This window comes from Haemaphysalis longicornis, unplaced genomic scaffold (assembly GCF_048455015.1).
Source record: "Haemaphysalis longicornis isolate Haplotype H1 unplaced genomic scaffold, Haemaphysalis longicornis Haplotype H1 scaffold_1, whole genome shotgun sequence".
Taxonomy (NCBI): domain Eukaryota; kingdom Metazoa; phylum Arthropoda; class Arachnida; order Ixodida; family Ixodidae; genus Haemaphysalis; species Haemaphysalis longicornis.
Window position 1 is genome coordinate 432,876,903 of NW_027526203.1, and position 21,815 is coordinate 432,898,717.

Here is a 21,815-nt window from a genome sequence, read left to right on the forward strand (position 1 = left end):
TAAGTACTCACTCCGACAGCATAACAGCACTTGAGCGCTGCACAGCATGCACTGGCTGCTTGCCCTCTCTTTTTTTCTAGGTGACACACAGTCGTTTCAGGGCCAGGCATGTTTGAACGCGCAACGGAGTTTAAATAAAAAACAGTGGCACCAATTTACTTTCCTGAGATACGTCGTGAAGCTTGTAAGGTACTGAGAGTGCCAATATTACGTATAAACTAAGACAGAAAAACTTTATTTTGGTTAATGCCATTCAGATCACGATTGTAGCCGGTGGCATCCTCTCACCAGCGACCTTCTCAGCCCTGTCGATTAGCTGGAATACGGGTGGAAACTAGGCAATGCATGTCGAAAATAACAAGCTAGCTTCAAGGCTACTGATATACCGCATAGCTTTGTGTAGTGGCCGCCATTTGTTTCTAAATTTAGATGTGCACACATAAGTGTACTAAATAAAAAAAGTAGATAAAGATATTCATGTAATCCACCGAGCAATACGTTTATACTGTCTTGCATGTTATGTTGGTCTAGTCATACAATGAACCCACCCAAATGAGGGACGTGTTGTCGTTACACACATTATATTTATAAATCTAGGTGTTGCCACTCAACCAGATAAGTAGTCAGAATGGACGGTAATTAAAAATGTCTGTAAACTGGTTTAAAGAGGCCATATTGTAAAAACACGTTTGCCTGTATTGGTAGATTACTGTGAGCAGAATACAAAACCAAATGAAATAACTTTTCTGAATTATTGCTTTGCTTGAAATTATTTCCAGTCCCAGCTCAGTACATAAGGTGTTTAAGTTGCCAGCGGAAATGTGGCAACTGTGACAGGTGTTTAAGTTGCCTTATATTGAAATACCGCTTATAACCAATTTTTCAGCCGTCCAAGTGACCTATTTATAACAAGGGCTTACTGCACGCACCTTTTTGAAGTAGACGTTGTTGACAAATGACAAAAGTGTGGACAGGCGTATTGCTGCTTGAAACTTCTCTCCACAGTACGATTTGCAACGTCACAAATTGTGAATGACAAAGAATGACATGGGGCGGAGCTTGTGTAAACATTGTTTCGAAAAGAACGATGGGATAAGGGGTCGTAAATACAAACTAAATGTATCTTTCAACTGTTTTGAACATATTTTAAAGAGGGTGCAAATGGCAGCCAGTAAACATTATCAAAGGTACTACAGGTGGCAATCCTTGTTTCAATTTTGGTCACGTATACAAGAGCAGATAAAACGTTTATGCAGGGGGGCACGAGAGCGAGTGCACCTTCTCACTGCCAGCACGTATATATTAGGCCCAGCAGCAGCATGAGTGGGATATACAGTAAACTCCCGTTAAGATGAACTAGGTGAAAATGAATTGTCACTTATGCCGAACAATGTGGGAATGTTTGGTTTTCCATAAACCCAATGCAAAAAAAAAAAAAAAAAAAAAACGCTTAAGAGAACAGCCTGCACGTAGTCTTCGGTTGAGACGAACAGCTTTCGGGGTGACCGCTACTGCTGGTGATTCTGGGTAGCGAACATTGCAGTTGTGGCGGGCTGCGGTGGGGCACTTACCCGGCCAGAGGCAAAGAAAAGTAAAAGAAAACCACAGCGCAAAGTGAATTCGCACCATGAAGGAAGGGAGTGAGCGAAAAAAAAAAAAAAAGAAAAAATGCGGCTAGAGCTATTCTCCCACCCTTCAACCCTCTGAGCCAGTGGAAAAGCAAAGAAAAAAAAAGTGCGAGGGCGAGTTTTGTGGCCGTTCTGCTCTCGAGGAGAGACAGTCAAAACTAGGATAAAAAAAAAGTAAAGAAAAAGCGACAACGGAGACTTCCTGTTGGCGAATGTAGCAGCTCTCCTGACCAATGCTATTTCTCAGCGGGAGCATGCGAGTTTGCATTGGTTCGCGTCGCGAGTCCTACTGCGTCACTGCCGAGAAAGTGAGGAGCCCCTCTCTGTCTTTGCTGCATTATTGCTTGAAGTAACGGGTGTACGCTCTGCGTTGCCGCTTGGACTGGATAAAACCAGGCAAGAGCGCTTAAGACAGTCTTCTCTCAAGTTGGGCACTCAAATAAATAATTTTTGTCTTTTTCCTCCAATGTAAGTCTACTTCATTCACCGTCTTGAAGCAAGATACATATTTGCATGCCGCTGGGCGTGTTGACGATTCTTTTTTTTTGGAAGGGGGTGGCTTCTGATAAGACGAACAAACCATCATGGTCCCTTCGAGTTCGTTTTATTTAACGGGAGTTCATTGTATTACGTATTAGCGGATGTGCCCAAGGGACTAGGGGCAGCACTTCTCAGCTTTCTAAAAAACTTTTTGTGACGCACACTGTTACGTCACAAGAGATGAGAGGGAAAGGAAGACAAAATGCCAATTCTAGTTATGTTTTTAACTTACAAAGTATCTTTTTTTCATTGAAGAGCTGAAAGCGTTGCTTAAGAGGCAACCTTTCAAACAAAAAAATATTCCACCTTTATTGTCCCTTTAATGCCTTCTACAAAAATGAGAAAGAGTCAATGTATTTCACTACGATTGCGAAGTGTTGTCACACCTTATAGCAAAAATGGTTCTTCACACCGAAAACATGTTCATGCTTTAGGCCTGCTGCACGTTGGCGATACCATACTGGAAGTGAATGGTGTGCCAGTACATACACCTGAACAGCTGCAACTGCAGCTGAAAAAGGCACAAGGCAGCGTTGCATTCAAGATACTTCCTTCATATCATGACAACTTGCCAACATTTCAGGTGCGTCTTGTTTAGAAGTTATGACAAGTGGACATTCTTGTTCTTTTACTGTATGCGTCAATCGTATGAAGACGTCGCACAAACTTTTTAACGTATAATTTTTGCTTTGGAGCTCGCCTCCTTGTGTTCTGTAAGTGCGACAAAAATACAGTCGACCAGGCTACTATTTCAAGATGTTGCTTACACTGAGCAGTCCCTTTTCGAGTTCTTACTTACAAGCGTAGACTTATTATGCATCTCTATGGAGCTATGATCGCCACAAAAATTTAATATTGAAAATGTGGCGCCCCCGACATGAGTGCTTTCTTCCAAGACGCTCATCACTGCATGCGCTATCTAATGTGGTCAGCTTGCATGCACACCTGTGCAACCACTTCACATTCACTTGTTGCTTCTTTCAAAATTTCATGGAGAAGGGTTGAATACGCTACCCTATCCCAAAGCTGACATTGAAAAGGTGCTGTATGCATGACCAAATACAGATCTTGTTGTAGCAAAAGCCTAAACTTTCATTTTTCTATAAGTGGCATTGTCAGTATATCTTACAATTTCTAAATTCCTTTGAAATTCAGTATTTGAGTGGGTAACTCTGAATTGATTTCTCTATAAATTTCCTCGCTTCATGCAGCTAACTAAGCTGCTCAAGGCTGTGTGAAGAAAACCACCTCAAGTGCGTAAAGGCACACCCATGGGAATAATAACCAAGCTCTCAGCCAGCGAGAGCTTCGAGGTTTCAAAGGAAAGGGCACAGATTGCACACAGAGAAACATCTGCAAAAGGGTGTGACGTCTAGTTTCAGCCACTGTCTAGATTCTCTTTGGAATTTGGCTTTGGGTTACACTGGGTTGTGTTGTTTCGGTATGAATATTTTTTTGCAACTCTGGAAAGCTGCGGCCCTCTTGTTATATGTTACGTTTATTATGTGCAAATGTACTCTAGCAATACTTGAACTTTTCAGTGCTTTGTCAAGGCGTTGTACACTTATGACCCTTCAAAAGACACCCTCTTGCCGTGCAAAGAAATCGGGCTGGCCTTCAAGCAAGGCGACATCCTTCAAGTGCTCAATCAAGAAGACCCAAACTGGTGGCAGGTGAGTTTCTGGAGCAGAGGATTGTGCATTTGCATGAAACCTCCTGAATATAGTAGGCCTCATTACAAAATGAGATACCCTCGTGCTGGTAGCTCGGGTCAACATAATTATAATTTAAGTTTACCTGCCAGATGAAATTGACATACTGAAGTCAAAATTATACTACACAGGCCCTTTGATCTGGATAACTGGAATAGGTGATGGCACTTAGCATGCAGGATTAAAGCCCTATAGGATTTTTTGAGCAAGTGTGTGGGTGCGAGTAATTTTGGTGTAGACTGTGAATTCAGGGTGACATTTTGCTCAATAATGAAACACCTGCTAGTGGCCTTTGAAATGCCACCAAGATGTTATCTGCATAACATCTTGGTGAAGTCTGGCATGGCTTTTTTAATCATTTGATTCATTGAAGCTGTTTAGTTGCAAAAATTTCTTTTTACAGTGCCGTCCACCTATAATAATATTGGAAAAGCCAGAAAATAAATTGTTTTAATTGAATATTATATGTGAGGTGTCCATAAAAAATCCCAAACTGTAGAAATACCATTCTGTCAGACAGAGCTAGCACTCACCAGCTCTGAAAGGACACAATTGTCAAAATAATAGTAGTGATACGAAGATGTGAAAATTGTAGTAGTATGTGTGTTATGGCACAAGGGCAGCCAAGGCCAAAGAGCGCCACTTTTGAGTGAGCTTTATACAATCTACACTCTCCATCTGCTTTTGGTGTAGATGCTGCTTAACAATAGCAGCACAAATCAGCTCCAGCTGCTGATGTATGCCTTGATTCTCAGCAGAAAAGTGAATTTTGGGCATTTGCTGCCATTAGTGGCCTGCTGATAGGAAGATTTGAGAGTGTGTTCCCAGGAACCATTTGTAGAGCAGTTCCCAAACGGCGTTGTAGTAACATTCCGTGGCACGTTTTTTCTCATCGTGGCCAGTGGTTCCAGCTGTCTTCATGTCGCGGTCTCCAGTCTCAATGATCTTTGATATCGTAAACTGCAAGAGCTAGTACTTCTTTACAAGGCTCACTATGTTGATTTCTTGTTGTGTGTCTTTTGAGATTTGCTTCTTCATATTGAGCGAGATAGCCTTTTGCTTCATAGGAGCTGTTGTGCGTAACTGACCTGGCTGCAACTCCGTATGCAACTACGCCACAGGGACAGGGCCCTATGAATTGGGCGCTTTGCCTAAGCACTGCCTTACTAAGGTGGCACCAAAAGGACCCTATCTGATTGGCTGAAACTCTGACGACACTGAAAGCCAATTGGAATAGGATTTTGAGAAGGTAAAGCCATTGGTAAAGCCATTGAGGAAAAAGGCTGTAGGAGGGAGCGTGATGTCAAGCGGCCAGATTTCTCAAGCCAGCGTCCTCCGAGACCGTTTACCCCTCTCCTCAAGCTCCTCCAGATCGCTGTATCATGGCAAGAATGTCTTCGGCTCGTAATGGCATTCAGTGGTTCTGGCTGGCCGTCAGCTGGCCTGTCGGAGTGGCATTGCCAAAGGCTCTTTGGGACTGGCCTACTGTCTGTGAATGAAAAGCAGAATTGCCAACATTAAGCTTTAAAGGGGCCCTGCAGCACTTACCATTGGCTACTAGGAATGTATTTTGGGGTAAAGTCTATTGTCCCAGCAATCTCCTCCTGCAAGAATTATGAAAATCCTTTCACTATCACCGAAACTACGTGCGATGAGAAATTGCACATAATTGTTCCCTCTGAACTCGACCGCCGACAATGCGACGAAAGCTGCACGCTCTCTCCCAGAGAAGGGGGTGGCTCGCGGCATTTTTTTCCGCGGCCTTCGATATATGACCCACCGGGGAGTTTTCTCCTTTTCTCCGCAACGTGGAGGGGTCTATTTTCGGTCTGGTGCCACAAAAAAGCGGGCATGGGTGCCGGCTCGCAAGCGCGCGCTCGGGCTGGTAGGGCATTTTTGAAGCAATAAACGTTTGTTGTCGAGTGGTTAGGTTGAAAGGGAAGTATTGAGCTCATCACTAAAACTCCGCGCGCACTCAAAACACAAAACAAATGGCAAAACTGTGCCTGCAGGTTCAGGCATAGAAGAGATTTGTACACAGCGCCGATGACGGCGGATCGTCACAGGAAATGCGAAGAATTAGCCGCGAACTTGACCAGCGACAGCTGATCGGACAGCCATGGCCTCAATGACGTCGTTTAGGCCATGCCAGGGGTGCATAATGAGGAGAACTGAAGAGAGCACGGTTGGTTTTTCCGCGTCTTTCACAGCGATTTCCGCGCTCACCGCTTCACGTGCACGTGTGATATTTGGCTCAGGTATTTCTGGTAGTGTAAGCTAAGCGTCATGCAGGTTTACTTGGACTGCTCAAAGGGTGTTGCAGGGTCCCTTTAAAAACAAGGCATTAAGCTCCTATCCTCGGATCCTGGGAATATTTATGCTGCGGCCCAAAGTGACGTGAGAGCTCGATCTCTAGAGCTGTGAGCTGAACCTGACCCCTGTCATTCTATCGCCCCATGGTATGGACATTGCGCTCCAACGCAGAGCTGTAAACTTTCCCACACACCGAGAGGGAGCTTACCATTGCATGTTGCCAGCCAGGTTTGTTGCGACGATTGTTTTTGATATCTGGTCTCCACCGTACGAGCAAGCCATCCCCTTGGTTCTATAGCTGTTACCACATGCACAGTATTGAAAGACTAACTGAGCACAAAACAAGGTTTCCAGGGGTAAAGGTGTCGAAGTGTAACAGATATTTTTCCCTTGCCTGACCAGTGTGTTTATGACACCCACAATTTTCAATGCCATCAGTGGCATGTCAGTAAAGTAAACATCTGGCCGTATGGGGGTCTAGCGCTGGGCTGTATAAATCTATTCTAGTGACATTCTGGCTGCTCTTATTTTGAAATGCGCACCGCACCCGTTGTTTGCATTCAGCCCTCGGTGTAAAAGATGCAAAAAGTGGATTGCTAATAAGAATAGATTGGACTTGGCCTTTCTTTCAAGCAAGTAGTCAACTTAAAATGTAAGTGCACCTGCTTCTGGTTCATATTCATATGTTAAACACAATACACAGGCTCCTTGTCTTTTTGTTTGCTTTATTTCAGTGCATTTAGTTTTCAGCGTTCCCATAGTTTTACTTTTTTAATTCATCTTTTGCAGGCAAGAAGAGTCTCTTCTTCAGGACCAGCTGGCCTCATCCCATCTCAGGAACTGGAAGAGCGGAGGCGAGCTTTCGTGCGGCCAGAGTATGACTACGCGACAAAGACAAGTATGTACTGGGTGGTTTTGATTGTGACAGAATACAGAAATGTTTTTTTGTATGAGCTTTCAGCACCATGTTTTAAGATGCCGGAGTTGTCAAAATCAATTCATAGCCCTTACTACTGCATACCTTATAGGTGGTATTCATTGAAAAGTTTAGTGCTGTCAATTTCTTCGCTTGGCAACACTGGAAATGGCCACGGACATGGCGCGGCTTGTTCCACCGCGCCCGTGCCGAATAAAAAAACACCGGCGTGCGTCGTCTGCTCCGCTTCAACCCGATTCTCAACGGTGGTGTCAACAGAGATGTTACTAATCGCACTCACATTGGACTCGAGGCATTACTTTGCGTTCGGTAGGATAGAGTTTGGAATGTCCAACGCAAATTATGTGCTTACCACTAACAAGTACCGCCATCCCACGAAGCGCGACTTAACCAGTGACTGCGCTCTCACATGGTTGCCTGCATGCGTGTCTCGCCAGTGAATACAAGCTATAGCCTACCTGGTGTAGCTTTGGCATGTTGAAACCAGAATCAAGTTTTTTTTTTTATGTACTGGAGAGAGAGAGAGAGAGAGAACAATCTTTATTGTCCACAGGACCTAGGTCCAGGTCATAATTTGTCTTCAATTCGCCGGGTCCACGTAGTGCTGAAGAATGTTCGTGTGGATCCAGTGCGCATGTTCACAGAGAGCTTCCTGGGCAGCCTGGATGTTCACTGTTGGAAGGGGAGACAGCCAGAGCTCCTAGGAAGTAGTGGAGGCGAGGTATGGGGCAAGAGATGGTGGGGTGCATTCCCAATAAGAATGAGGGGTGGATGGGTAGGAAGAACAGGTGGGACAGGAAGGATGATGCCCAGGGACCGATAGATGCGGCGAAAAATGTGATGGGAGGGGAGTGAAGAGGTTTGAGCCTGCAGAATGAGGCACGCAGCCTCGCAAGTGAGACGGGGACTGGGGGGGTGGGTACAGGGGGCATGATAGGCACTGGGCATGTAAGTGATAACAGCAGGAAGCGCATTGTTTAGTACGAGCCATTGGCGGGTGTTACAGGGTTGGCCATGGCATGGGTGGACCTGGGAATGGGTCAGTGTGTTTGCTCGGATGTTGCCACTAATGCCAGTGTGGCCAGGAACCCAAACCAGTGGGAAACATGGACGAGGATTTAAATCTAGTAATGAAGCAACAAAGTCAGTGGTGCATGGGTGGGTCTCATGGTGAGCAATATTACGAAGGGCTCATTGGCAATCGGAGAAAACATATCCTGGTGTTGTCAGTAGGGATCATGAGAGTAGCATACTGGAAAGTGACCTGGACTGGATAGATCCGCCACTGTCCCTGATTAATATTGCAAATAGGAAAGTTCATGAAATTTATGGTTATCCAAATATTTAGCAAGACACAGCAATAAGAAAACACTACATTAGAATTGTGCATTTTGATTTTGATACGCATAGTGCATGAGTTATTTCAAAAACAGAATAAATTAGAACTGAATTCCTGCACAAGGCTGAGCAACACTTCGATGCCGGTTCCCGACTTGTCACCAGCCAAACCCCATAACTTATGCAAACACGAGGCATGCAGCTGATTCCTTGATAGGTTGGCACAAATGTAAATTACCTGGGAATTCGCATTGTGAAGGTAGTGGCCTCAGACTTTTTTGATTGCAGTTTACCCAAGGACATACTTGCAAACATGTTTTGAAAGCTTCTTGAAGTTTTTTCCAGATACCATGCCACAGTGGAAGTCGAAAGCTTTGGGGGCACGGTTGCTTCCCCAAAAGTAATTTGTTAGGTGGTTTGCTAAAAAAAACGCGTGGCAAATTACAAGGCGCTTGAATTGTGCATGCAAAATGTTTGTACTGGTACATACTACATACTTTGTAACACTTAACCACAAGCATGGTTTGAGTTAGGTGGAGTCAAGGCACGCATCATTATGTCCAACTGTAATTACTTTTTGTTCTCAAGAAGGGAAAATTCGCCAAGTATAGATACATACACATCCTTGGATGCTCTGTCTAGTCAGTCTCCTCTGTGTGGCCGGGCACTTAAAGCTTACTCCATTTTTCCTCAGTTTGCTTAGCATGTGGCAAGTGACCATCATCTGACCAGTACTAGAGGGATATAACAATCTACTGCCTGTTAGATGAACTATAGGCAATCAGCACTAAGTTTCAACAAGTGAAGTCATACCCCTTGCCAAACTCATTGACCAATCAGTGTCAAGCATTCCTCCTTACCTGCAAGTTCCTTTTTCCTGGGGCAACCTCCTCTGTCAGCTGCCAGTCAGTCTGCATCATATTTTAGGTGACTTTTTTTTTTTTTGTTTCTTTCCTCTCTCTCTCGAAAGGGGTAGTTCGGGGGCATCGTCAGCTTAACGGAATGTTGGACAAGTAAGCTAAGAACATTTCACATTTATATACAGCTAGTGGCTCCCCCAACTCTGGCTTGCAGTCTTTTCTGGCTGTGACCCCTTCCCCTAAGTGGCAAGATAGAAGAAGCTGCTAGTTAGTTGTCTGAATTCATGTCTGTCCCGCGGCGGCGGCTTTTCTGGTAGAGGCAAAAAGTGAAGACGCCTGTATGTTCGATATTTCAACACATGTTGAAGATCCCCAGGTGGTCAAAATCAATCCGGAGGCCTCCAGTACGGCGCACCTCATCGCCTGTGTAGCGTCGGCGCAATAAACCCCACAATCGACTTCATATCTGTCACAATTAGCTGTTTTTCCCTACTGTTGCTATTTTCTACCTTCAGTGAGATTGACGTGTTATATGATTGATAATAGTATGCCAAACTTGTACTCTTTTCTTAGTTATTTGGCCACAGATGGAAAGCCCCGCTGGGGTGTGGCAGAGTGCTTACACTCAGCTGACATCAGCGTAGTGGCCATAGTTGCTTTCTGCTGAGTTCCCTGTTGATGTGATACTGCTTTGGGATAATAGCCCTGTGAACTTGAAGTGGAAAACAAATGTTTTTTATGAGAACGGCATGGCTGGCACTGGTGCCATGTGCCTCACTATTTCTGCGCCTATTTTGTATTCAAGGTGTGAAGTAAAAAAAAAAAAAACACTTGTAAGTTTCTTGTTGCATACAGTGCCTATGATGTGCTAGGTAGACTTCCATGTGTGCTTTTATTTGTGGGTTAGTTTTTAAATTGAATACATTTTTTCGCTGCTTCCAGAGATGTGTGGCACAAAGATCACTAAAAAGAAGCGGAAAACCATGTACGAGAGCAAGGCTTCAGCAGGTATGCCAGAAAATTTTCAGGGTAATATTTATGAGCCATGGCAGCATTCCTTAAGTAAATGATTCAGTAAAATTTTGCAGATCATGGACAATTTTGGAAAAATTTGTCCTACAACTATGCAGTCAAAATGTGGATGTGTCTGAAACAGTGATTGATGCCTCGGCTTTGCACCCTCTGGCACCTGCCTGAGCGCAAAACATGCCTTCTCAAAACATCAGTTGCATCTTTCCTTGAAACCTCGATCTTGTTTTCATCAGTTTTTATATATTATGCTGAATGTTGTTGATGGTAGATATTCGATGCTTTTGTGGTGCTGTGCCCACGTGACAAAAACCATTCATTTTCTTTGTCAGTGTCATCTTTTTTGGCAGAGGTCTTGGGCCAAAAAGCTAAGTGTAGACCATGATGCTTGTTTCCATTATCTTCTGTGACACGTACATATACGGCAGCACTGCACAATGCTTGGAGACACAAAATTGAAAACTGTGAACTAGCTAGCACTACAGCATTAATTTCGAGCAGCACCTCAAGGTGCTGCTTCTAAATTTACTCTAAATTTACATTTACTCTCAGGTTTTGGAAGGACAAGTTCGGTGCATTGGTTTACATTCAGGCAAGTTCCATTTTAAAATGAAAGCACTGCACATGTCGTTGTCAGAAAGTGACGTTGAGGAGCAATTTTGTGCGCTTTGGATTGAAACTCCATCTTTTCTTGGTAATCATGCTGCACCACATGCAGCAGTTGCTTGTAACTTTTTATTTTTTTAAATAAAATGTTCTAAGTTCTAAGTCCAAGTGTGATACAGGTAACTGATGATGTTGTGATGATGCGTGCATATTGCATTATCTTGATAGGTTTGAGTCGCGTACTTTATGTGATCCGATATCATGTTACGTCAAGTTGAAAATTACCATGTGCAGCAATGGTTGAAGTCAGGGGCGGCATCATTCATCATGCTGTGATATAATTTTTGACAAAAGAAGGGTAGTACCCACTGCCTCTCATTTGTCGTGCAAGTGTTCAAGAACACATGGAGAATGTACCTACAGTGCACAGTGCACCCTCATACGGTTTTGTCAAAAACATTAGCAGCTTTATTTAGGCATGGCTGACAGTCATTGAAAAATTGCTCGTGGGCTGATTAATCAGCCCAGTGGAAGTCCACAGAGAAAATTTGTGCCTTCTATGTTAGGCTTGGGACTTGCACTTCATTTGGGTTCTATGTATTTGCTTATGGGTACTGTATCAGATGCTCTATTGGCAGCCCTTTTAATAACTACTATCCAGTATTTTTCTTGCATAATTGTAGGACATAAAGCATCATTTTTTGTGAAAGGAGCCATGAAGAGAAAACACAAGTTTGGTTCATTCGAAAGGTTGCCTCGTTAGAACCATAACGACACCACTTATAACGCAAACTTCACTCAAATAAGCTACATAATTAGGAAAAAAGGAAATTACCATGCGACCCACCAGCTCATTTTCCGCAACAGAACCTATGATGTCACTCGAGAATGCTCTGCGATTGGCGGAGGCCTGCAAAAGCAAACGCATGTTAGGCAGGGCTTACAGTTTGCATAGCGAGCTATATGCCCGTGAAACATACTGCACATTCTTTTTATGACAAAGAACGGTGGAGTAAACGGTTGAATTCCGAACGAACACGCAAGCGTGTGCGCCAATGCGTACGAAACTACCGCCGGCCGAGCTCGACATCTCGCCGTCGCGCAGACGAATTTTCGGGTTCGAGGCTCTTAGGGGCCAACGAACCGTTCCAGCACGTACAGCCGCGACCTTGCTTGGTATCTTAATCCCTTGACAGGAGGTTGGCCGTCATATCGCCAACCAGCAAAGGTAAAAATAGAAACGAGGGGAGTAAGGAACAGCAAGAAGCGACGAGATAGTGCCAGTCGTCGCATAAGTTTCGAATGGTGTTGGCTTGCTGCTGTCGTTACGAGCTCGTTTCTAGTTTACAACCACTGAAAACTTCAGTTTGTTCGAGTACTTTGCAATGAAATTTCGTTGCTGCGTTGTGAAATGCCCATGTAGTACGGGCAAATCGTCGAAGGAGTGCAACATCCCCGCCGGTGAAGAGATCTCCTTTCATGTGCTGCCCAACGACGAACCTCGGCGAAGCAAGTGGCTGCGTTTTGTCAACTTTGCAAACGGAGGAGAAAGGGTCCGCTAAAGGAAGTACGAGTGTGCTCGCTTCATTTCCGACGAAGTGATTACAGCGGGACCCTTACGTTAGCTCACTCGTGGGACATGCTGGCACTCGTTGCCGACTTCGTCAAATCACCGTCAAAGCGCTCTGACCTTGGGGGAAAAAATGCCGTACACAGCGCGCATTGACGCTCGTATCTTTCTGGTCGGAGCAGAGAGCTCGCGCGAACGGCTTTCCATACACGACACCGGCCAACTGGCATAAGCGATACTGCTACTGAAATTGAACTATTGTTAACCGTAATAAAAATACGGCACATACGTACCAGTCTGTATTCGTCCGTCGCGACGGGGCTGACGAGGCAGCGGTGCCGACGGCAGGGCGTTCGTCTGTTGTGGCTATCGCGGAATGGTCGCTTTCCCGTCCACCGCGTATCCCACAACTCCTGCCGCTCGTGCACTTAGAAGCATTGAGCGTTCAAGTGGTGTGAGGTTGTTAAATGCAAGCCCTAGCTCCTCGGCGAGAGTTTTGTTCTCCGGATCAGGCGATTCCATGACTAGGGCTGCGGGTGCACTAGGTTTTACTAGTACAGTAGAATCTCGATGATACGAATCTCGCGGGACCGCGAAAAATATTCGTATCATCCGAAATTCGTATGAACCAACACAGACCAAAAAATTGAGCGCTGAGGAAAGTTTTCGTTTATTTCTTTTCTTACTTTCGCGTGAACAAATCCGTGATTTTTTCTGCTTTTTTTAAACCCCCACGTCACAAAGCAGTCCTTTCTGGCGCGCGTAACGCTTCGCGCTTGTCTCCTCACTCCCGGTGTACAAGCTCGCTACACGCCGCAACAGTCAAGCGTGAACCGCATGGTGCGTTTTTGCACGCGATTCGCACGCCTCGGCTTTGCGCGCGCTGTATTTTCACGGCCACATTGACGATTTCGCGCCCGCGGTATCTCCTACCTCGGTCAGAAAAAGACGCTGACGACTTGCGAAACGCTCGAGACAGCCCGCTGGCTCCGCCCGAGATGTTTAGGCTTAGCACTCCGGCAGATATTTTATGGGCGCTTTCACTAGCGGCGCGGATGGTGTTTTATAGTACCGTTTTCGCCAACGTTATCAGCTCCTTTACTGCACAAGAAACTTCGTGTCTGCCTTGAGCGGCATTTTAAAGAGCGGCTAGAAGCAGTCGCTCAAGCGGCCGTGCCACTTCACGGCCGAAGCCGCCGCCATGTTGCCGCCGCCGGCCGCGGCGCGCGCAGCGTGCAAAAGGTTTCGCGGCGCGCATGGGGCGTGCGGGGCGCGTTTTCGCGAGCAGAAAACAACAGCCCGGCCGTTTCTGGAGAAAAAAGAGTGACAAATGGGGAGAGAGAGCCGTCACTTGCTTGTCCGGCAGTCGGGCGCCTCGCCGGCTCGTTCGTATCATCCGCCGGGCCGCGCAGGTCCGTTCGTAACAGCCGAAATTTTTCCCATTGCAAACAATGCAATTTTGCCGGGACTTTTCAGAAATTCGTATCATCCCGAAATTCGTATCACCCAGAAACGTATTATCGAGATTCTACTGTATTTTTAAAATGGCCGCCGTCTCGGTTTCGGCACGAGTTTCGGTTGCTGTCTGACTCCCGCGTGTGGGTGCTATATGGAGTCGACATACTAAGTATCTGTTTCATGGACCGGCTCGTATGACGCCATTGTTCATGTCACCAAATGTGCAATTTTAGCGGGAGATTTAAAATTTTGGCTTAAATTGCCTTATTTCTCAGTGAATAAAGCATCATTTGCTTCCGGGAAAGCGCTTGGGGTACTATGAAACACCTAATCTTTCGAATAAAACAAACTTTTGTTTTCTCTTCATGGCTCCTTGAAGGTATTGACAGTAACAAATAAATCCTAAAGGTCTATCATGAAGCCTGGTGTAGAGGCAGGCAGTGCACTTGTAGAATAAATTCATTCAAGACATTCACAAAAATGCTAATCACACTTCTCATTAACACCATACCCAGCTGCAATATGTAAAAAAAATTTATTCACCCCACTTTTGTCATTTCTTTGCCCAGAGTTTGAAAAGGCCGAGCTGCTGCTCTATGAGGAGGTGGCCCGGATGCCACCTTTTGAACGCAAGACATTGGCTCTGGTTGGTGCCCAGGGGGTTGGAAGGCGGTCGCTCAAGAGCAAGCTTATCAGCTATGACCCTGTGCACTTCGGGACACCACTTCCCCGTGAGTAATTAATTTTTTTAGTCTTGTAAAGAATGTTTGTTTGGTCGTAGCATAGAAGAGGCATTGTGGTCATTTTATAGATGTTATTTGGGTGTCTAGGTCACCTGCAGCAGTTGCTCAGCTTTTATCCCCTGTGGGTAGTATATGGTGGCGAGGCGCGAATCTTGGTACTTGTACAAACACAGCCTGTCTCAAAACATTGTTTTTTGGGGGGGTATCTTAATTGGAACAAAGCCATTAAAGGTCCCCAGGTGGTCAAAATTAATCCGGAGCTCTCCACTACGGTGCAACTCATCGCCTGTGTAGCGTCGGCGCGTTAAACCCCACAATCAATTAATCATTTTGAACAAAGCAACAATTTGTGCTAATTGGGGTTTTCTAGGTGCTTGAAAACTTTGGGGATCTTTGCACTTTGTGAGATTCAGTTAGTGCAATTGTAGCATTACTGCATTTTCAACAACAGGCAGGCCTGAACATGCAGAGGAATGAGAGAAAGCTGTTAGTCATAGGCCAGCTTAAGCAGAACATTATCTATGGTAAAACCTGCATATAAATAAACTGCACGGCATGCTAGTATTTGTTCAGTATAGTGTTAATTCTTTCAATACAGCAGACCCAGTCTATAGCATGTTTTTGTTATGAATTTGCTATGTGGGAGATTCTTTTGAAATTCATGCACCAAGTAGAACACTTCTAAACAATGACAAATGGGGTTGAGCTCTGTTGCCCAGGCACTGGGTTGTTTTGTCTTTGGAAGCACAGTCAGCGTGCTACAGCTCTGGTCAATGTCACCGATGCTCCGAAAAATAAAACCAGCGCAACACGTATACTTGACGTCATCACTACATGTGGCATATTGTATCGTAGAAAAACATTTTTACTGAAACTTTATGGCCTAGCATTAAAAAATGAGCAGTTTAAGGGATGTCTAAATTGTAAACCAAATTTTCCTATGTCAGTAAATTACTGGGCTTGAAAGTCAAGTATACCAAATCCAGGAGTAGCAGTTGTTCAGCAAAGCAGAAAGTGAAAAAAGTAACACTGTTATCCCATATAGTTTTCTGCACTGCAGCTTATAACCTCCCAAATTTTGGAAAGCACAGGTGTAATAGAGGAGCTTGTTTTATTTTTTCTGGAGAAATAACAAGGTAAGCAAAGGAAAATGTAGAGTGAACTTAGCTGGTGGCTTTCGTTTGAATAATCAGTGTAAACAAACACTGATCTTTTTTCTGGGCATGAAAGGGAGATTTTCCAGGACAATGGCGAAGGGGCTGCTCCAATGGAGCTCTTCCTGAACCTCTCAAAATAGAGTTCTATTGCAATGGTTTAGGCAGCTCATCCATCTGTAGCAAAAGTGTGTAGCCTCAGGAGGGGAGAAGTATGTATAATTAAATTCTCACCCAAGTCTCATTGCTTGATCTCTTCTTTATTGAAAATTATGTGGGTGCTTCTTGTATGAGCAAATTTTTTGCTTTTAGAGCTGAGTGTGCGTCGTATTTTAATGACGAAGATTATTCAGCCTTCACCTTAACATGAAAATTGGCAGAAAAACGATTAAATTTCACCACAATCTTTCATTAAATGGCTTGTGTGCATCATCGCAGACACGTTCACAGACACAGACAACTTTCCTTTGCAGACACCTTTAAGGACTTCCGTCCGTGTTTATGATTTTGCTTAAGAGAACCATCACAGATAGGAGCACAGCCTTTTTTCGTGCTTTTGGTGCTTCAATGTAGTAGCCACCACATGGACATCAATGGAAGCTTTCTTTAAAAATAGGATTATAATGGGCTGTTGCAACAGTCGGTTAAATTCTGTATTAATACTCATGCCGTTCCTTGTTTTATTTTTTCAGAAAGATTAAGTGCACATGTAGGCCAAGTAAGGACAGGGTAATCTTGCAGTAGTTTGCAGAAAGTGACCTAATGGACCAGGTTGGGGCATACTTTAACTAAAGAAATGTTTAAAGGACTGGGTATTACCATGTTGTCACTGCTTACAACCGGATTACAAGGGTACTGTTGTCCCTAGGCCAAGCAAATAGCACTCCAAGAGCTTCCGGCTTCTTGTCTTTTAGCAATATACCAACTGCTGTTGAGTTCATGCTCCCAACTCTGCTTTCACCAAAGGGGCACTGTGGAGAAGCTTGTCACCATGACCAAAGGAGGCAGGCATGTGTTTCCAGTAGTTGCAAGTGCTCAGAGTTTGAAATGTATGATGTGTATTTTGTCGCAAAAAATAAATTTTTCAAGCATGGCAAAAGAAAATCGGATAAAAATTGGTACTGAGGACAGTTATGTTGTGAAAAAAAGTTAACACTGGTTGCTCCAAAAATACCAGCTGTCAAATTCAAGGGAATAAAATTAGGCTGGACTCAAGGCTATGGGTTTTGCAGCGTGGACGTTAAACGAAAAGTCAAGCAATTCCTGTTTTTTCTGCATCCTTCACATTTTTCTGCCATTGGGGCCAAGGCAGGGGTAAGTATAAAAGAAGGCATCGGTTCTAGTTGCATGGGCTGTGTGGGAGGCATGCCTGCATTCCCTGGTATACAGCCTTCAAAAGTGAATTTTTTTCCACTGGCCACAGGGGGCTGGGGGGTTGTTTTAACATTAACTTTGTGCAGAGCTCTGCAATCCTTATACTGAACAATTTTTATTAAACGATAAGTTAAATGGAAGAAAGCAAGTTTAGCTGTGTCAATAATATTAAGCCAGGCCACAGATGCTCTGCATTCGACAGCAGGAGCTGTTTCACGAACTAGGAAATGACAATCTTGTGGACCGGTGTGGCCTACCCAGACAATTCTTGACGAGTTGTAAAAGCATATTGGGGCGGCTTGTTGAAGAGTGTACAATAAAGAGAAATTACGAACTTGCAAATGCGGGAAAAATGCATGTGGCATCTTTTGGTGTGTAGCTTTTGTAATTGCTGTAAGAGTGCACGGCAGCCTTGCGCACTAGTTACGACGTTTGAGTCTATACTACAGAAAAATGGGAGGTAAAAGAGAAAAACCAACGGTTCATTTGTTAATTTCGGAAGTTCAGAATTATTATTAGTATTATTTTTTTTTTTCGAAACATCAGGATAGGTGTAACAGGCCAATCTTCCGGTTAAAACAAGAACTCATTTTTCCCTCAGTCACCCACACGCACCCTGCTTTTTCTAGGCACACGCTGTGTTGAAGCTTGCCGTAAGTTGGTGGCCTTGTGTTCCATCTTGGCGCAGACACGTCTCGACCGATTCGGGAGAACGAGACGGACGGCAAGGTGTACTACTTTGTTTCGCGGGAAGTGATGGAGGCGGACATAGCCGACAACAAGTACCTCGAGTGGGGTGAACATGGCGGGCACCTGTACGGCACCAAGCTGGACACCCTGCGTGCAGTCATCCGCTCTGGCAAGATGTGTGTGGTGGACTGCAGCCCCCAGGTATGATCACTACTCTCCACTGGGCACTGCTTCTTTGTCTGGGCTTGGTGCCTCAGTTTTTATTTATTCTCTAACTTATTGTGTCTAAAGTGCTGTCTTCTCTGGAAAAGTATAATGTGCTTAAGATTTAAATTGAACCTGCCGTGGTGGCGCAGTGGCTGAGGCATTGTGCTGGCGAGCCCAAGGATGTGGGTTTTATCCCGGCTACAGTACTGCTTTTCTGATGGAGGCGAAAAATGAAAACACCCATGTGTCGAGATTTCGGCAGACATTAAAGATCCCCAGGTGATCAAAATTAATCCGGAGCCCTCCACTATGGCGCACCTCATAGTCCAGGGCTAGCTTTGGCGTGTTAAACACCCAAAATTTGAAAAATAAAAGAAAGAAGCAAAAATTCAAATCGGACCTATCAGGGCGACTGTTTGGGGGAGTTGATTGTTTTTCGAGGCTTTACAGTGTATAGGCACTTTGGATGAAAAAAAAAAAAAAAAGTTTAAATGCATCGCTTACTGTCACCACGTTTGTCTCACCAGAAGCCTGTGCAGGATCACCCTGCACAAGGGCCAGGATCACACCTGCATCCTTGTGCTGAGCACTCAGCACACCTTAGCCATTGAGCCACCCTGGCCGGCAATTCTTGTGGTGATTGAGGAAACCATTTAATAAATATATGAAAGTAGTTGCAAAAATTGGGCCATACTTAGGCTTTGGAGGCAGGCTGGAAGTGATCTCGCTGGCAATGCAGCTTCCACTAACAACCCCCCTTCTTTTGTTTGTTTAGAGGTTAATTCGAGCTTGGGTCTTTACTAGCCATCCAGCTCTTGTGGTTGTTGTATGGTACCAATTTGTTCACTGTGTGTTTCATTATGGTTTGTTCCACTGGCTGGTGGATAGTCTGTTTCTCTCTGGCTTGTAGGGTGTGGTTTTGCGACAATAGGTATTGCAGTCTTGGTGTCTCCCAAGTCTGTTCTGATAGGTCTGATGAAAGAAGTGCTTCTTCCGAGTTTACCCCTTGTCATTACAACGGACCTTGAGCAAGGTGCACTTCCAACGATTGTTCCTGTAATCTATTTACAAGGATTGTTGAATACTCTGATTTTGAATCCTTCCTTGACTTCTGGAGCAGGTGATGCATGGATGTAGGCATCCACCTTTTGATCCCTACACAGTATTTTGAGTTTTTCTTTTACATTCTTATTTATCTCATGTTTGAGGAGAGGAGCTCTGCGCTGACTGGTAGTGTCATCGCAATTTGACGGCTAAAGAGCTTTAGTGCTTGGTACCCGACCTCTTTGTTTCTCGGCACCTTGTCCATGTTTCGTAATGCCTTATTTATGTTTATTGCAGCTCTCTTGTATCCACCTTTCTTTACAACGTTCTTGGCCATTTGCGCTGCTCTGTCAGCATGTAGATGTGATTGTGGGCACCGGGGACTCAATGTTTTGCTTTCAAATCCCCATTTGCTTTACCGACAAGCAAGTTTCATTGCCTGACTTGAGCAGCCTTGGTACACTGTGTGTTGCCAACACTTCAGTCTTTTGATGATGCCTGCTGGTGTTCTTGTTAGTGTTTTAAGTCAATGTAGCCCGAGTAGCTGTGCACTACGATGAAATTGGTCTTTCCCGCATGGTCAAAGACTTCCATTATGATAGTTTTCTACGGAAGTCTTTGTACTTTCTGTAGCACTGGCTCATTCAGTCGCTTCTTATGGCTGTTTCTGGAGGCTTGTGGACTGTTTCTATTATCAGAGGACTTCCGTATATGTACCAACGAAACTTTTTGAAGCTGTTCCTGCTGGCTAATGCCTTTCTCTATCTGCAGATAGTTTTGTTGCGTAGCATACGGTGCTGCTGAGACATACGGCACTGGTTTTCTATTTTGTAGGAGCACCGTACCTAGCACTGCAGAGCTTGTATGTCTCCACTCGTATTGTATTAACCCAGTGTCAGAGCCTTTTCTAAAGCTGTTTTTTTTATTATTTCTTTCAAAGCAGAGAGCTCTGTTCTTCTGTCTATAGCCTGTCAATGTCTTGTTTGGCGTGTTTTCTTACTGTTGTGGTTTTTTCTTTGTTTTTTGCCAAGTTCAGATGAATTTTTTACAGGTGCTGTAGCATTCCTAGCAATCTCAATAGTTCTTTGTTCCTGGGCTTACCAATCCTCTCAATGGCACTCACCTTTCGTCGTCAATTGTCAGTCCATCTTGAGTAAGCATGTAACTGAGAAACTTCACTGCACGTTCATCAAATGTGCACATTTCTTGGTATCACTTTGTTCTTGCCTCACACGCTACTTTCAAAGCAGCGTCGGTGTATTTTTGTAGCTCTCTGCTTGTCTGGCTGTGGATCTACATGGTCGTCTGTGGAGTTCACCACGTTTGGAAGACCTTCAAGTAGCTGTCTGATTACTTGTTGGGGCACTTCTGGTGCCATAGCTATTCCAAATGGCACTCTTGTGAAACAATGCCTTCCCCAGGTTGTGGTGAATGCGAGGTAGCTCTCTGAGACTTTCAGTTGCCGGAACCTTTTTTTTTTTCCCAGGTCCATGAGTGTTAAATGAGTTGGTCCTTGGATGTGGACTACTACTTCTTCAAGGGTTTTCAGAGGATAGTGTCTTGTCTGCAACACTTTAAAGGGGCCATGCAGACAAAACACCACTTTCGAAAGATTGCCTCGTTAGAATTATACTGACATTACTTTTAACGTAAAATTCGCTCAAATAAGCTATATAATTGGGGAAAAAAGGGAATGGCCGTGCAACTCAGTAGCTCATTTCCCGCACTAGAATATATGACGTCGTGTGCACAGCCGGGCGATTGGTTGAGGCCAGCAAAAGCAAATGCAAGTTAGGCAGGGCTTATAAGCTTGGTGAATGAGCTATTTTCGCTTAAGTGTAATGCATATTCATTTTATAGCAATAAGAATGGTGGGATAAACAATGAAGTTACGAAAGTGCACAAAAACAGAAGTACCAGTGCGTACTGCTGTTGGTACTACGCACACTATGCTTATTATAGCTGCACAGCAGGATTCTCCCCAGGAAATTTTGAGAGGTGGACATATGAAGACCGAGAGGTGAGGGGGAGATCGAAACATGGCCTAGAGACTCCAGACTACAATTTGCGCTAGTTATTCCGCAATGTTTATAAATAACTTAAAGGGACACTGAAGTGAATTTGTCAAGCTCCCGTTTTTGCTTGCACTGCGTAGACTGGCTCAAATTAGCCCACTTTTCATCGTTTATCCGGTTGACAAATCGGTAATTATTTTACAAAGCGCCGAAGAAGAAAAACTACCATGCGCGGTTTGCGGCGGCCGCACCAACTAAAGCTGTGACGTTGGGAGGAGCGGGACCGTGATTGGACGATGCCCAAGGTGAGCAACCAAACAAGTTTCGGTTTCGGTTTCGGTTCTGTAAAACACAACCTGTGGCGTTGTTGGATGGGCATTCTCAATAACTCAGTAATCATCGTACCGCGCTTCTGCCATGTTGTCAGCTGTAAAAATGCATAAAGATAAGCCTCCCAGGACGGCTTGGAATCGTAGCATTCACTAGCCGAGGCCTACGCAGTGCATGGACGCCCTCCGCGTACCCGCTGACGCACAAATGTCATGCACTCCACCCCCCCCCCCCCCCCTATTTGGAGCTTGCCTCACTCATGCCTGT

At 44.6% G+C, this 21,815-nt stretch overlaps 1 protein-coding gene across 3 annotated transcripts in view; it reads left to right on the top strand.

The window, feature by feature from the left end:
- Window positions 1–21,815, top strand: part of Vari (MAGUK p55 subfamily member vari) — a 98,429-nt gene that overhangs the window by 60,067 nt on the left and 16,547 nt on the right. For all 3 annotated transcript variants that reach the window (XM_077687360.1, XM_077687359.1, XM_077687361.1), the window contains exons 6-11: window positions 2,603–2,751; window positions 3,710–3,841; window positions 6,983–7,091; window positions 10,271–10,336; window positions 14,561–14,722; window positions 17,951–18,153. In XM_077687360.1, the coding sequence (XP_077543486.1) occupies window positions 2,603–2,751; window positions 3,710–3,841; window positions 6,983–7,091; window positions 10,271–10,336; window positions 14,561–14,722; window positions 17,951–18,153 (821 nt within the window). The remainder of the gene's footprint in view (window positions 1–2,602; window positions 2,752–3,709; window positions 3,842–6,982; window positions 7,092–10,270; window positions 10,337–14,560; window positions 14,723–17,950; window positions 18,154–21,815) is intronic.